The 17198-nt window shown below is 44.5% G+C and overlaps 1 protein-coding gene across 5 annotated transcripts in view; it reads right to left on the reverse strand.

Annotated features, from left to right (window-relative positions):
- The window catches only part of LOC147749096 (retinol dehydrogenase 7-like), a 605822-nt gene that overhangs the window by 6268 nt on the left and 582356 nt on the right, over positions 1–17198 (reverse strand). For all 5 annotated transcript variants that reach the window (XM_086966140.1, XM_086966108.1, XM_086966131.1 and 2 more), the window contains one exon: positions 362–525. In XM_086966140.1, coding sequence (XP_086822266.1) covers positions 362–525 — 164 coding nt within the window. The remainder of the gene's footprint in view (positions 1–361; positions 526–17198) is intronic.

Here is a 17198-nt window from a genome sequence, read left to right on the forward strand (position 1 = left end):
TTTAAGATATATTAAATAAAAGAGATTTCAAAAGACAGCGCAAGCGGTGTGCAGGCGAAACCTAAAAAGGATATACTGAGAGTAGAGGAGTGGGGGCGAAGCTGGAAGAGAAGTATAAGGAAATGGCAGGGGTGTTGAAAACGAAAAGAGAAAGAATGACAAGACAGTGTGGAGCTGACAAATGATAGCTGTAACAGAACGGGAATCTGAGAGATAAGCTTGCCAGGAGAAGATGGATGAAGGCATTCGAACAAACAGCATCATGAACACTCATTGACATTTATGCACCACGCCTGGAATGTTCTCAGGCTTCTTCAAATGATGTCCGAACACACATTACATAAAACAGCAGAGAACTCACAGTTTTTCAAGGAGGTCTCTCCATAGCTCTTCTTCACCTCGGATGGGAGCCGGTTCCAAATCCCTTCCAGGCTCGACTTGATGGCTTCTCTGAGTGTTATATTCGTTTGGAAAGCCCCAGGCTCGATGATGGAAACTTTCACTCCAAAAGAAGACAGGTCTTGTCTGCAAAAAGACAATCAGTACCCAGGTCATCCATCTTTTTTTTTTAGAGATCCCATGGCTGATTTAGTGTTGTTCAGTACTAAAGCCTCAACCCCTGTCGCCATCAAACCTCTTGTGGAGTTTCAAATTTCCCACACAGTACCACCAAAGTGATCTGGAACCTCATAAATATGCCATTGTAGCATCTGTACACGTCAGCTAGCTGATTTTCTAAAACATATCATTGACATCAACCCATATATCAAATTTAAGCAGTTCATCACACTGTACACTTCCTCCAATTCTTAATCAGTTGTCAAACAAGATTAATTAACTGACATATTAAAAAGACCCCCATCACCACTTCTGCTGACTGCCACCGGCAACACAGTCCACTAATTTAGGAAACTGTTTAATGGAGTGCGTGGATCCCCAGGCCACTGCCTGGTAGAAGTCTCAATTGCATTCCTTTATTGGTAAAAATAACCCTCTTGGTACAGATTGAATTGCATGGAAGCAGGAAGCTGTGTTTTAGCAGTCTTCGGTCCTGTCAGGAAAAAATGTGGCTGGGCTAAAAAACATTTGCTGCTGAGATAGGCTGGTGTGTAATGCAGCAACACAACTGTAGTGTGCGTATTATGCATATTTCAAATTGTAAAAAACATTTATCCTATTCCAGCAGAATAGGTGCAGCTTGTAAAGACGAAATGGATGCCACAATAAATGTAGGTCCTTGGCGTTATCATTTAGATGGCGCATTTCTGCTACACGTATGGAATCAATACACTGTCATCCCATCCTCAGAAGGCAAGTCAGTGCATGAAGGAGTGAATGAAATGAGTTGATTGATGTGACAATGTTAGACTGAAGTTACAAAAAATGGGTATGACCCAGAAACGTCACTTGGACCTGGATGAATAATGGTACAGAAGAAAATGGTCCCAGTGGAACACAATTGAAAACAAACAAAAAATTGTGATAACAATCGTTAAATTACTCACAAACACTTCTTGTTCAACATTGTTTAATTATATTGAACACATGTTGGCATGTTAAAAAATCAGCACATATCTGAATGATTCGTGCAGAGGTGCCCCAAAGATGGGAAAAGGGAAGGTTTAGCAAAGTGCAAAAGAGAGGCTTCAGTGGAAAAAAGGAAGGGCAGTGACAATATATACATCAAAAGTTTTATCTACAAAAGACTGTCTAGCCTGACACAGGGCTAAAAACAAATATTCAAAGCCATTATGTTTAGTTTGTCGCAGTGAAGAAAACACTGTTGTCCACATTGGCATAAGAAGTGGAGTTGTCGACGTTTCGACCCAATGAAAGTGGAGTGTAATCTAAATCCTTACAAGAGGGTCTTTATCAGGACAGGGGGGCACCTAAGAAGTAATAACAAGCATTGGCATAGCCAATAGGTCTTGCTTTTGGGACCTTATAAGGGTTTAGCCATGCAACACTTGATGTTGTTTAATGAAGAATATTGTGCTGGATAACTACACACTTATAATGTCCTAAAGGCGATACCTATTGGCTATGCATTGTAGGGGCCTTATAAGTGTTTAGGTAGAGCTATTGACTTTGCCGAAGTTTCTAAGCTGTGCTGTAGAGAAGTGTGGCTGATGTGCAGCATGCTGAGAAGTTGAATGATGTGCTTAATGGAGGCAGAGATTTCTCCATAAGTTCTTCCTGCTAGAAATCAGCTGTATCAATCAATTTAAAGCTGCCCGAGGGTATAGGGATTTAGTCATTAGAAATACCTTTTCTTACAGGAAGTCGCATTTGTTTATTATTTTCATTCTTCTCCCCTCACCCCTCTTTGGAGTGTGCCACCCTCATGTGCCCTCTAAATAAGCAAAATGCCTCCAATAGACTTGTATATTTTTCTGAATATTCTTTATTATCTTTATGCGTATACCATGCAGAATGATTCCCTGACGCCTCTGGAATCGACAAAGCCAGGCCATGCAATTAGGCTACGACATACATAAAGTATGCAAGAGTCTACAGGAAGGTTCTGTACACATCATAATACATTTTTGGGGGGAGTTTTATATAGCATGAATTGTTTTGGACATTGGGACGCTTTACGTGAACACCGGTTACATTACACAAGGTCGGAGTTTTCTTTCAGGTACAAGGATAATAAATAACTTGCCCAAAACCACAGGATGTTGAACAAGGGCTAGGAATGGAACTTGGTTACCCAGGTCCAAAGTCGGAAGCTTTGGCCCGTATGCCATAACTCTTCCCTAGACTTATATTTTAAATTAAATTAAATTAAATTGCATAAAACCATTTTGGGTATAACAAAAGCCCTCCATAATAAATATAATTGCCAATAAATGTGTGTATGGAAATCGAAACGATTGTACTTTGGCACTTGTGCACTCTATGGTCTGAGGCAATCATAGAGCTCTACATTGGCGGCAGTGGGCAGTTCTACGTGTCACTGCTCGATGTGTGCACTGGAAGGCAGTTCAAAGGCGGAGAGCATTGGGGTGCTCCTGTTTGTGAACGGGAAACCCACTAAAAGTGGACTGTGTGGTGATGCTATTCTATGCACGGAAAGCCATTAAAGGAGGACTGTGGTTGGTTGATCCTGCTACTCACCTTCAATACACGTTCTTTCCGAATCCCTGCCCCACCCCCTAACTCAACGCTGAAAGTCCCCTTCTTCTACTCTGCAGTTGGGAAATATCAGGCCAGTGTTTTGGTGGTAGCATCTCAACGCCCAGAGTGCCTACGAGTGCCTGTGGGATTCTAATGTTCTAGATGGTGTGAGTTCACAAGAAAACATTTTATCCACATGCAAAATCTTGAACAATAGTTCTCTGGCATATTTTGCAGCGTACACGAAACTTATCAGCACAAGCATTCAGGGGGGTCTGCACCTATGCGTGTGATGGGATCTTTAAATATTATGTTTTGCACTTTTATGTGAGCCGCAGAAATGTTCCCCGGTAAGCGCTTCCCTTCTGAAATAAAACACCATCTGAAATCCGAAATAGTTTCACAGCCGAATCAACTAGAATATTTACAGTGGTCGCTCAATAGAGACTCCAAACCCCTATGACACGGCGTGGAAACCTTTTTTTTTTTGCGTGAGCGTGAGGGGTAGGTGTCCTGTCGATCCAGCGCCTGAACAAAGGTTCATCTAACCTAACAGCGCTGGCCTCACGGGAGTATGCTGCAAGGCCCTTATCACTTCCCTTAGGGTCGCCTGAATAGAGCAGGACCCCTTGGCCCTCTATACCCCTGACTCAGAGAGGTTGTATCTGCCTTTTTCAAAGTGAATGAGGATCTAATTCTTATGTTTTTTTGTGTAGTACTCTGTTGAGGTCCTGACGAATCGCCGGTTGGCGAGAAACATGTTGACCACACCAGAGGGTTGAGTTAGTTTTCTGTACACCTATACAGTCTCTAGCTCCCCTCTCACCCCTTTTAATCTGGGAATCAGCCACGTCAATAAAAGTCAGTGTGGACTGATTACCCTTTTTAACTTTCACTCACTTTCGCACCGACTACACTTTCTTCCATCCTCACTCACACCCACCATCGGCAAGGAACAAAAGAACCCCGCCAAAAGAGTGCCTTTGGGTACTCCTTCAGACATTGCAGCGCCGGTCTGTCGAGGGGCAGTGAGTCGATGATGACACTGGACACCCTTCAGTCAGGGTGTGTTTCATACCTAATACTCTGGGTGTGTAAGGCTCTCTAAGTTCCGACAAGGGAACCCTTCCAGTCCCTTAACTTGTGATATCAACTCTCTTCTCCACTGTGTAACACTTTCCCCAGGGAACTTTGTATTCTGCTGTATGCACGGCGTGGAAACCACCTGTAACTGGTCAACTAGATTTATCACAATTTATGACACGAATAGACCAGTTGAGAACGGCTGCAATAAATTGCAGGCGCATTGCTTTTAGTACATCATCATAAAAACTGCACACCGATAGTGGACATTAAATTGCAACTGTTTCAGGGTCTCCCAGCAGGTTTCCAAGTTGTCTGCGAACTCACAGGGGTTGATTTCGGACTATTATTGAAATAAAATAAAATTGTTGCTCGTCAACGAGTTTTAAATCTGTGTTCACACATATTATCCCTGTCTGATAAAAGGGTTCTTAAAAAGTGTCGCATGGTGGGCAGGGTTATTTCCAAGTCAGAAAGCATCAAATCTCGGTATAAGGAATTACGCCATAGCTGGCTCTTCTCCTTAGCAGGACCTGGAATGTTGAGTACTTTTTTAAAATGATTAACCCCTTGGCCTTTGGGGTAATTCCCCCGCTGTGCTGGGGGGGTGGCGCGCGCAGCGCCCCGGTGCTCATGACGAGCTTAGCTCGTCATGCAGCACGGTGGCGCTGTGCTCATGACGAGCTGAGCTCGTCAAGACCACACCCGATTCTGTGGAACGTTCAGCACAACAGGGGAATTATCCCCGCGTGTGAGCGCCACGGCGGTCAATGCCAGCTCAGCTCATCATGAGCACAACGCAACCGTGGCTCATGAAGAGCTGAGCTCGTCATGAGCATGGGAGGGGTTAACTTTACCTAACAATTGGTAAACATAAGTTTAGTCCACCAGCACAGCAACCCGTGTAGGCAAACCAGAGTATAAAATATATCACAAATAGTGAAAGTTTTTATATATTTCGAGATGGTATTTTTTAGCATAAATGTGTTTTATTTAAGAGAACAAATTATTGTGTGCTGTTCTTGAGTTTTTTCCTTGGTTTATTTTTTACTTTGCTGTGGTATAAATGTTCATGCGCGGTGTCCCGTGCCCGGTGCCACTGTTGCCTCAGCTACTTTTGTTCTGTTGACGCTTGTGGTGAGTTTAGTGACATACATTTGCTGCCGGGTCATTACATACCCTCTGAAGCACGCAGCTGCAAGGCTCTTTAAATATTCAGTAGGAAATTGTATCCCGGCAGAAAAGGCGCATAAGCGCAGCAGCACAGGAATGGCTGAATGCGTTAGGAGAAGCGTTAACAACATAGGAAGGATCACAGATGCGTAAAAAATACAACATGTATCATCTGACCTTGCAGCGCGAACTGGGCTACCTAAAGCTATTCGTGGCCTGCCCTGGATGCCCTCGAGCTGGGGGTATCGAAGTAGGAAGGCTCAGGTATCGGGAGCATAGAAAGAAAGCATTGGCCGTGCAGCCGCGAAAGTGACGTGGCTGCGTAAGTTAAAGTGATCGCAATGCACTTAATGAGGTGGCGGGTGCACGCAAGCGAGCACGCAAGCTTGATGCCACAAAAAGCCTGTGGTAGCACTTTCAAAAGCCGCTTACTAAATGTCTCGCAGTTCAACGCATGCGCTGGCTCAGGCAAGACCTAAAAAGGACCTTTAGTGTCTTAAAGAGGATTAATTACGATGCAACACGCTGGAAGCATACAGAACAAACAAGAGTTAAAAATTACAGCTGTCCACCCTGTGGTGGGCAATTGGTCCAAGTGGGCATGTGTGCTCCAACAGCAGAGACGAACCTGGATTGCAATCTGAAACAAAAGTTTTCATGCCATCAGTATCATATGACAAAGCAGATGTGAGCCTTAAAAACTGCTTGTCAATCAAGTAAAGACTTCACTGTGTTAAACCAAAACTTACTTCGTAATGCCTTCAAATGACTTAAGATTTCATCCAGGGGACGGTATATAGTAATTCATAATGTTGTGTTTCTAAGAAAATAACTAAATAACGAGTAATTAAAACTCTCCACCACTGTGAGAATAAAGTATTGTGAAGCGAAGACTGCAGCTCAAACATTCCACCTTCTAAAGATAAGCGCGTCCGTTCACCAGCTTGTAAACAGAGCACTGATGTGGGAATCCCTAGAGTACCCGACTGAACGACCGGGGGCGTGCACGTGCTACGTCGCGGATGCTGCCACCCGCGTAGTCAAGATGAGTACGGACCACCGGTATGAAACGGTTCCGTTTGAGGGAAAGGGAAAAAAGACCGCTAGTGGTCAAGGAAGGCTGTAATGACACCAAAAACGTATTTAGCGCTAAGAGATGTTTTAAACTTGACAAGGAGGTCTATAATAGCGCAGAACTAATTAAAACCGTCTTGAAATTGGTACACTCAAGGCTGTCACAGGCATGAGGTGGATGAGACAATGTGAAAATGCATTTGGTCTACGTGAGTTAAAGCACTCGAAAACCATGAATCCATATATTTACAAAGACACATTGTGTACTGCTGCACTACTATATCCATAATATATGTCCAATGCAAAGGTAGTGCGATCTAGACAGCGTTTTCACGGACGCTAAATAAATGACTTTTCAAATATTGAAACCATGCATTTTAATTAGAACACATGTTGTTTCCGAGTGATAACAGATACTCTGTGAAGTGTTAATTACTCCTCGAAAGTTACACATAGAGGCTCGTACTCAATACAGTGACATTTTGGGTGGAGCATGTTAAATCTATACTAATATAATAAAGAGAGAGCCCAAACCTTTGAGGCGGGTAATCTCAGGAACCACAGCACCAATCACAACACCCAATACAGCGTTGGAAAGTGCAGTTGCAGCAGAAGGACATAGGCTATGCAGACGCCCACCATATACATTTAAAAGGTAAAAGAACCGTGCCAGCAAAGTAGTCCCTTGTGGGCGTGTCTGCGTTGTGCTGTGGGCATGTGCTGGGGGCGTGACAAATGCTGGGGGCGTGTGGTACGTTCCGCCCTTCATGCCATGTTTCATATCGTGTGCTGTGGGCGTGTGCTGGGGGCATTGCTGTGTGCGGGGTGCGGGATTACAGGAAAAAAAAGCGAGCGTTGTGCCCAATATTTCATTGCTTTTTCTTCCCAGGTTCTGTACATTCCAGCTCCGGGTGTCCACCCTACTCCCTTTAAATACCCCTGCGCCCCATAATCATAACCCACCCTTACTCCTTACAATACCCCAACACCCTTAACAGTAACCCATCTTAACCCTATAAACATACCCTGTACCCCCAAAACCCAAACCTATCCCTAAACCCTAAAAATAGCCCTGTACCCCAAAACCCAAACTAGCCCTGAACCCTATAAATACCCCTGTACGTCAAAACCCAAACCTACCCCTGAACCCTAAAAATACCCCTGTACCCCAAAACCCAAACCTAGCCCTGAACTAAAAAATAACCCTGTACGAAGTATGTTCGTCACATGATAGTAGGGGTAGAAGGCTGGCTCAGACGGAGGCTAAGGAGTACCGACGGAGAGTGCGGTGCTTCCCTCGACCCCTGAGCCGTTGCCAGGCGGGGTGGAGCCTTCTACTCCTACTATCATGTGACGAACATACTTTCTACAAACTAAAGAATACACCTCACATATCAGGTGATCTTTGTTCATGTTGTAAGAAATATAAGTATTGAGTCACTTTTAATTTATTTTTTCACTTCACTTCACTTTTTGCAGTAGCATTTATACGTTTACCGGTCCTGATGAAAGCAATGGACTCGATAGTCCCTAGAAGTTTGCTGAAACATGTCGACCAATCTAATATCAGGGTAGATATTTGTTAAAACTACCTATGCTGCTTTTTAATGTTGGCGGAGCGAGCATATGACCTAATAAAGTTTTCTTATTACTGCTCACTTACCCAATTTTATATATCTTCACTCACCCTTTCCACACACCCCTTTTCACAGCACTGCAAATCAGTCACCCACCAAACGAATTGATGGGTAGTTTGTGACATTCTACCACTATTTGGCCGCCACTTGGCTCTCGGGAGGTTATACCAACTGACCTCTCCTTGTTTGAGCCAGTGACGTACCAATGATTGTGAACAACAGGAATGCCAAATGATGAAGGGCGGTTCCGTGTGGTGACTGATGGATAACCTGCAAGTGATCACTGGTATCCAACAATTCTTCTTCTTTTTGTTTTGGTTAGATGAATTGACACTGTTCTGTTAGTTTAATGACCCACACATAGACTAGTTAGACCCTCTGACACTCTTTTGTTTTTCTAGTGAGTTTGCAGGCCTTGCAGTGGCAGCATTTGTAGTGGCCTATCCTTTCTGGAAGATGCCCCATGGTCTGAATGGATGGTGCAGCAGGAGGCTCCAGGAAGGACCGCACCACATGGTCTTGTATACTTTTGCCTTTTTTAAAGGAGTGTTTCCCACAGTAAATTATAGAGCATAATGGAAGATCTCGGCGGGGACAGGACCATAATTGACCTCATCAGGGAGATTTATCTTGACTCCAGTGCATGAGTTAGGGTTTGTCCAGGAGAAGTAATGCTCGGAGACCTCTGGTGTCCGCAGGGGGGGGATAAGTCAAGGTTGTGTCCTTGCACCTGTCCTCTTTACACTCTGTATTCATCACCTGGATAGGAAACTGGTTCGTACGTGTAGGGATTTGCCCCGCAGATTGGACATCGCCCCATAACAGCTCTGATGCTGTCCTTGTCCCCGAGTGCTGCAGCAACTTTTAGATCGATTTTCAGACTTTATGGAGGGATTGAATTTGAAAGTCAGTATCAGCAGAACATTTTTTATGTCCTGTATCCTTAAGCACACTTTTAAGTCAAAAAAGGTTTTGGCTTCCAAACCCACTCAAGCTTCAAACAACTTTAGTTTCCGCGGTATGGTCTTCAACAACACTAGGTCTTGGTACCAGCAGCTGGAACTAGAAACAACAAGTTTGCAATGAGTATCAATGACCTTTTCTGATTTGCCACCAAATTTGGCAGGAGGCCTGTTCACAACATGTTATCGATTTATCAGGCGAAAAGCCTAAGGGTGGCCACCTATAGGGCCGGAGTTTGGGGCCTCAACAGAGTAACTGGGCTACAGTTAACTGAAAACCGGTTCGCCTGCCATTTTTTTTCCCTCCCCCAATGTACAGCTCCTTTTTTGTCTTAAGGAGTTCGGGGGATAAAATTCAGACTCACTCTCTTATGTTGTGGTGACGAGTCTAGACCAATGAGGCACTGACACTTAATAGAGCGATTATCGGGGAATATCTTTTATTGAGGACTCTTGTGTTTTGGACCCCCAGCAGGCTGGGTTCAGACCTGCGCATTCCACAGAAGCAGTCATCCTCTCTGTGATGGACGAACTACGCAGGGGCGCCGACTCTAACACCTGTCAGGCCCTGGTTCTTCTAGACCTGTCAGCCGCCTTTGACACGGTCGACCACGATATTTTGGTCGACCGTGTCAGAGAGTCTGGCATCCAGGGCACTGCCCTGGATTGGGTGCGCTCTTTTCTGACTCACCGCCATCAAGCTGTCAGACTGTCCCAGTTTTCTGCCTCTCAAGTCGAGCTGACCTGTGGTGTCCCGCAGGGATCCTCCTTATCCCCTCTCCTTTTTAATTTATACCTAGCCCCGCTTATCCGTTCCCTCCGCCAATTCAATGTCTCTGCGTTCAACTACGCGGATGACATTCAACTGGTCTTCACTATCGACTCCAGTGACCAATCCATCTCCACTTTCCAAAACACCCTCTGCTTCATCAGCGATTGGATGGGCACAAACCATCTGAAACTTAACCCCGACAAGACTGAGCTGGTGCTTGTCGGGGGGCCCTCTAATCCCTGGCACTCTTCCTTTTGGCCTGCCAGTCTGGGCAGCCCCCCTTGCCCTGTCAACTCAGCAAAAAGTCTGGGAGTTGTCATAAGCAACGACCTTTCTATGACACCCCAGATCAGCGCTGTAGTCTCCTCCAGCCATTTCCAGCTCAGGAAAATACGCAAAATCTCCCGCCCACTTACCACCGATGCCCTCACTTTGGCCCTGCTTGCGTTAGTCATGTCTAGGCTTGACTACGCAAATGCACTTTACGTAGGCATTCCTGCATACCAACTTAGGAGACTCCAGCTGATCCAAAATCAAGCTGCCCGCTTGATCTATCATCAACCTAGAGATCAGCACGTCCAACCTCTCCTAAAAAGTCTCCACTGGCTTCCGGTTTCTGCCCGCTGCAACTTTAAGCTTGGTTGCATCATTTTTAAATCCCTCACTGGTCATGGTCCCTCCTTCATTTCTTCTTTGCTTCATCCTTATGTTCCCTCCCGCACTCTTCGGTCATCTCAATTGGCCTTACTTTCTGTCCCCAGATTCAAGCGGAAGAAACACGGTGGCCTCAGGTTTTCTTTCTTAGCCCCGTCTTTTTGGAACACCTTACCTCTTTCTCTTAGGTTGCCCTCCCCCTACACCACATTCAGATCCTCCCTCAAAACTCACCTTTTCACTGTAGCTTATTACTAGCCGTCATTCTGTGTTATGTTATCTTCTGTCTCTCCTCCCTGCTCCCTCTGTATAGCGCCAAGAAACCTAATGGTGTTAGCGCGCTCAATAAGTTAATTTAACATAACATAACATAACATATCTGTCTTTGGACTGGGGTCTGGAAATCCCCTGGTTGAGGAAGGTTAAGGATATGGCTTTGGCATTGTCTAGACCAGATCTGTTTGACAATCCACCATACATTTTTTCCCTCAAGAAAAGGGCACTGAGAGACATATGTTATGCAAATTATGTGGCAGCAAGGTGGGATAAAGTCAGAACTATGCCCTTGGGTATTTGCTATATCTCACTGGCCCCCTATGATGGCCTGCAGCCATTTTTGCTACTTAATGCCCAGCATCACCAGGATTATTATTATTGCATTTCTAGCGCGCAGCAGCTACCCACAAAGGGTTTCCCCGGCGTGAATTTGTGAAGATGTTTAACTAGGGCTAAAGGTCAGGAGGAGTGTCTAGATGTTAAATAGCCAAGTTTTTAACTCTTTACGAAAGTTCATGTAGTTAATCTCGTTTCGCACTAAGAAAGGCAGGGAATTCCATAGCGAAAGCCTTAGATAGGAAAAAGATTTGCCGCCCAAACGAGAGAGCTTGATTTTGGCGATGACAACTTTTTTTGATGTGGAGGAACGGAGAGAGCGGGATGGGCAATATGGGTGAACAAGCGAGTGAAGATATTTTGGGGCCTTGCCAGCATTGATTTTGTGCATGAAACAGAGTGCTTTAAATTTGATTCGGTTTTTGACCTTAAGCCAATGAAGGTCAGGAAGGCATAGAGTAGTGGGAGTGGTTCTAGGGATTTTACATAGCAGTCTAGCTGCTGAATTTTGGATCACCTGCAGACTGCGAATGGTTGCTTTCTTTGAGCCCAGATAAAGCACATTGTCATAGTCAATCCTAGAGGTAATTAAGGCATTGACTACGGTTTTCTTTGTTGATTCAGGCAGCATCCAGCAGATCTTTTTTAGCCACTTTATGATGGCAAAACACGTGGCCGAGATTTTTACAACTTGCTAGTGCATATTGAGGGAGTGATCAATGATAATGCCTAGGTTGCGCGCCGGTTAGACTGGGACGGGGAGCGGTCCCACTTCCTGGGGCCAAGGATGGGGGCCCGCAAGTTTTTATTTTTGCCAAGAATAATGACTTCAGTTTTTTCCCCGTTTAATTTGAGAAAATTGTCCTGCATCCATCCTGCTATTTTAGTAAGACATTTTTTGAGTGTGGAGGAAGTATCAGTGTTCTCAGAAGAGAGGGAAAAGATCAACTGGGAATCGTCGGCATATGAATACATCGATAAGCCTGAATCTTCCACCACCTTGGCTAAGGGGCTCATATACAAATTGAACAATAAAGGACTGAGTATGGAGCCCTGTAGTACACCATGTTCAAAGACATGTGTGTCCGAGCAGGCGGATTGAGAAAAAACTTGAAAAGTACATTCAGTCAGAAAGGAGATGAGCCAGTTGAGTGCAGAATCGCGGATACCTAGGGAACGAAGTGTGTTAAATAATACAGTGTGTGATACCGTATCCAATGCAGCACTTAAGTCCAGAAGTATAAGGGCCATAGTCTCTCCCTTATCCAGCTGGCAGCGAATATTCTCTGTGACTCCTAATAAAGTGGTTTCTGTTGAGAATCCAGCTCTGAAACCTGATTGACAGGGGGGCAGCAAGTCTTGGGCAGTGACAAATTCGGTTAGAGTTTGATGAACATGTTTTTCCAAAATCTTGGAAAGCACAGGTAGCAGAGAAATGGGCAGAAAATTGGAAGGTTGATTTGGGTCGGTACCAGCCTTCTTTAGCAGGGGGTGGATCATTGCATACTTCCAGTCAGCTGGTACAGTTGCTTCCTGTAGGGAGGTGTTAAGAAGATCCTTAATAATGTCCAGTGACAGAGGGCCAAGCTTTTTGAGTATGGAGCAGGGTGGGGGTCTTTTGGGGACCCAAATTTAATTGCATTAAGTAGTTTGGATAGAGTCATGGTGTTAAGTCTGGGCCAACTATCCAAAGTACTTCTGGGGATCTGAAGGGCATGTATGTCGGAATTGCTAATGTAGTTGTGAGTAGAAGAGTCCAGTGAAATTGTTGCCAATGGAAGGCAACTGTTCTGTGCTACTGCAATGCCTGGGTAAATTTTGTTTCACTTTTTGTATGAAGAAAGTGGCCAATGTGTCACATTGCTGTTTGTTTAAATCCGGTTGTATGGCTAATGTTTTAGATCCCGCCAGTTCTTTCACCATCTTGAATAATGTTTTGGAGCGGTTTAAAGCCTCCGAGATGGTGGAACCTTCCTTCTGAGGTTTAGACTTAGTTTATTTCATTGGCTAGCCGCTTTCCTCCACTGTAACAACTGGGAGTGTGCCCTCGATCCCTGTGATCTGATTTCTGCACACAGCACTTTACATGTAATTTTTTTACAGTCTTTATGCTATAACTAGATCCTGTACCATCAAAGTCCTTTTGAATACATTTTCGTTTCGACATTGCACACAGGCACTTTACTTCCTCCAAAATAATAGCAGCTGTATATACTTACCTCAGATTAGTAACAAAGATTAGGAGAATCTAGTACCTAGCAGGGAAGACTCCTTTGGGACTTCTCAAGACCCATGATAGCAGTAGTCCCATGCCGCAGTGTCATTACTAGATCTTTGGCCGCCCATGGCGGTAGCTGCATTTGACGGTCCGCGGCAGCCACATGTAAGAGCGGGGGTGCTGCCAATTCCTGAGTTAGCCACAGGTAGGAGCTGGGGGAGGTTGCCACCTCCAAAACTCATATTACCCCCCCCCCCCCACTTGCTATGCCACTGCCATGCCGGACCACAAAGTCGACTTCCTTCACATTCCAAGTTTTCATTATTGCACTTGTGGATAGGGACCCTCGTTTTGAAGGGATTATGACTTTGAATCTGCACTTTCTCCCTTAGATCTAAGGTTACACAAGCGACAGCCTTCTCCACATGTTACCAAATTTCTCATCTATTGAACAGTCAGCACTTAATTTGACGCCTTAACCTCACCTCTTAGCATAGGGCATTAGCACAGGGCAGTGGCCTCTTTAAAAAAAAATATTTTGATGTGTGAGAGTTTGGTCACAGGCCTCTGGGATGTGCCCCACATACTAAGCCCACTAAGTTGGCGGATCCAGCTAATCTCTGGTTGACACCTTGTTTACGTCTGGCCCACATCCCCACTTGCATTAATAGCTGTGTAACGCTGGTGTAGTGGCACTCTTCTAAGGGAAGCCTAAACATCCAGAACTGTCAATTATATTGGTAGGAGCACATAGCAGACCCTTAATTGACCTTCCCCTCGGCTCAGTGGATGCCCGAGGTACCGTCAAACAGAGCGGGCCTCTATTGACCTGAGCGAGTGCCAGGCGAGGTGAGGCTTTTCCCCATAAATTCTTTGGGAAATGTTTTATCACTGAAGAATTATATTTTTATACCACGGATAACGTACACACTTTTGTAACAGGAATTTTCGACGTGAATTAACTCATCTAGCCTTGAGAAAGCCCCGGCGCAAATCGCCAAGAGGGGGCGAAACACGTGTCGGCTGTCCTCACCGTATGAATTAAAATAAAGTAATCTTTCTACAAACAGAAATGTGCTTGTCCTTCATATCACGAGCTGAAAAAACGGATATTAATCCTGGCAAATAAATCCAATCTTACGTGGAGATCACACTCACAACTTCTTAAAACTGTTTCCTTAACCCTGAAGCCCAAGAGGTCCAGAGCTTCGAGCGTGTCTCCATCCTCTAACTAACCACACTTATTCAAGTGTTGTCTAAAGCCTTGAAATCCTTGGGCCTTTGCTACCTCATCCACAGACCCTTAATTGAGGCTTTTATTCTCTGTCGTTTACTGATTAATTGAACTTGAATATGTATTGTTTTTAACTCTGATGTCATACTTTTAAGCATCAAAACACACAAGATGATGGACGGAATGTTGCACAATGGCAAAACATTTACCCCCAGTTGCCATTGTGCAACATTCCGTCCATCATCTTGTGTGTTTTGCTGTTCACCCTATGTGGGAAGGGTATGCCTAGACGTGGGTCCCGTGCTCACTAACCCACTGGAGTCAAGCTATCCTGGCTGAAGACGGCTGATAGCCAGAAACCGGTCCTAGGATGCTTGATTCCGGTCCAGGGAAGACATGACTTGGCAGTTCGGGCTGGACTGTTCCCATGAGGCATAGGGTCAAGACTGATTTGCATATGGCCATGTCTTAACTGGGGTGGCTTGGTGAGCAAAATAACGATGGATTAAACCCAGATCTGTGACTGGGGGTGAATCTTTTGCCATTGTGCAACATTCCGTCCATCATCTTGTGTGTTTTGTTATACTTTTAAGCATGTCAAAGCTTAATGGTGTTTTTACTTGTATTGCTTTATTTATTTCTCTAGACATATCTGGATGTTATTTGCATTTCTATGTATTTCCTTTTTCTTATTGTACCTTTATGGTCGATTTAATTAGATTGAATAAAGTTCATTCTGATTCTGATTGAAATGTGTTGCTTGAGGGGGGCTGGAGAAAGTATTTGAGCATATCGCAGATGGAGGGTGTGAAGGAGGTTTTAATGAGAGGATGCGAAGCAAGGAATTTAGGACAGAGGATAGGAGAGTAGTTAGACATTGGTTGCAGGTGTACAATAGCCGTGCAAGGGAAACATCACTTACAACGCATTTATTACAACGCACTACCATTACAACGCAACCATTACAACGCAAACCATTACAACGCATTGCGCTGGGGGGCGCTCTAGGATAGGGAATATATTTAATTTACTATCCAACACCTTCCCTACTATCCACGGGGACTGGAGTTGGAATAGTAAATTAAATAAATCACTATCCAGCGCTTAAAAGCACTATGCGTTGTAGTGGTATGCGATGTAAAAACCGCGTTGTAACAGCAGGCATTGTAATAGCCTGCGTTGTAACGACACCAATCCGCAGTGCAGAGGTGGGATTTTGTGTTTGTATATGGGCCAAGCATGAGGGCCAAAGAGATGTGCTTTGATCATGGGGCCACAAGCAGCAGTCATGGCTATGACTACTGGAAGATGTCACCCTGATGAACACCAGGGCTGCTTTGGAGTCACCCATTGCTAAGTGCTTGTTCTGGGTGCAGTACCCGGCTATTGTCTTCATGGTTTCATGACCAGACATTCAGGTTATGTAGTGGGAACTGTCTGGATTCAAGATTCAATTGAAGGCAAGATGCTCATAAATATTTCAGCTGCACAATGTAACAGATTTGATCTTTTTATTTTTGGATTGAGAAGGTCGATGCTCTAACTACAGGTTTTGTTGAAGGTCAGGATTTCAATTTGGAGGTATCACGTTTAACAAAGGCTGATAGAGCTTTAGTTCCTAGGGAGGAATTAAGGATCTATTCTATGTAGGGTGCTGGAGGATTTCCCAGGTATGGAAGCCCGCACACTGCAGGTAGAGCTGCACACAAGGCGAGTCACCCCTTCTCTCCACATGGTTTGGTCTCAGCTGGGTCAGAACCTAAAGAGAGCTGAGCGTAAACAAATGCCCTGAAAGATCACCAACAATAAGCTGTTTTGTAAAAAGGAAGGGGACATAATTCCTCCAAGGAGACGTGATAGCTAAACTCTTGCAGAACACATTCACTTGACGTTATTTCTGCTAAAGGGAATTTCTCAGGTTGCTGAATTATGGGGTGCTCTTACGTTTTATCTCAAGCCTTCAGAATTTTAGGAGAATCGTTTGTTTTTATAAATTATGTTAAGGTAAAATGTGGGTGTTATTTGTCACCTGAGTTCGATATATCCACTGTTAGGACTTGATGAGAGCTATATTAAAGTCAGATATTTCTTAGTATGTCAAACCACAGAAGCTTAGGAGTGCGTGCTGTCTTTCTCATATTGCCGCACTGCACTCTTTATATGTGGGTGTATCATACTACTTCCACATGGGGTGTCAACAGGCTGTCCATGCAGCGCAATTCGTCCTTAGTAGCACACTTTGACAGTAACATCCCACTACTCATACAGTAGGGGCAGAAACTCGCACCCCTTTGGAACATCTGCTAACAATTTAATACGTATTTTCTATTGACCATGCCATGTAGGACCCATTAGTTGCCTCTTAATGCGCACAGAGAACCTTGGGGCATATTACCAAGCAATAGCGATAATTATCGCTATTGCTTGGTTAGAGACAAAAATTCACCGCTGAGCTGCGGCGATTTTTATCGCAGATAAACCTTGGTATTACCAAGGTTTATCGCAAATGCGATAAAAATCGGCTGCAATGCATGAATATCGCTGATAAGTCAGAGATAGTCATGCATTACCGAGCTAATGCTCTTAGCCATGTTATCCACCTCCCATTGGATAACATGGCTAAGAACTGCTCAGGGCAGGTGTTAGCTTTTGGAGATAT

The sequence above is a fragment of the Lissotriton vulgaris genome, chromosome 1_1 (assembly GCF_964263255.1).
Source record: "Lissotriton vulgaris chromosome 1_1, aLisVul1.2, whole genome shotgun sequence".
Classification (NCBI taxonomy): Eukaryota; Metazoa; Chordata; class Amphibia; order Caudata; family Salamandridae; genus Lissotriton; species Lissotriton vulgaris.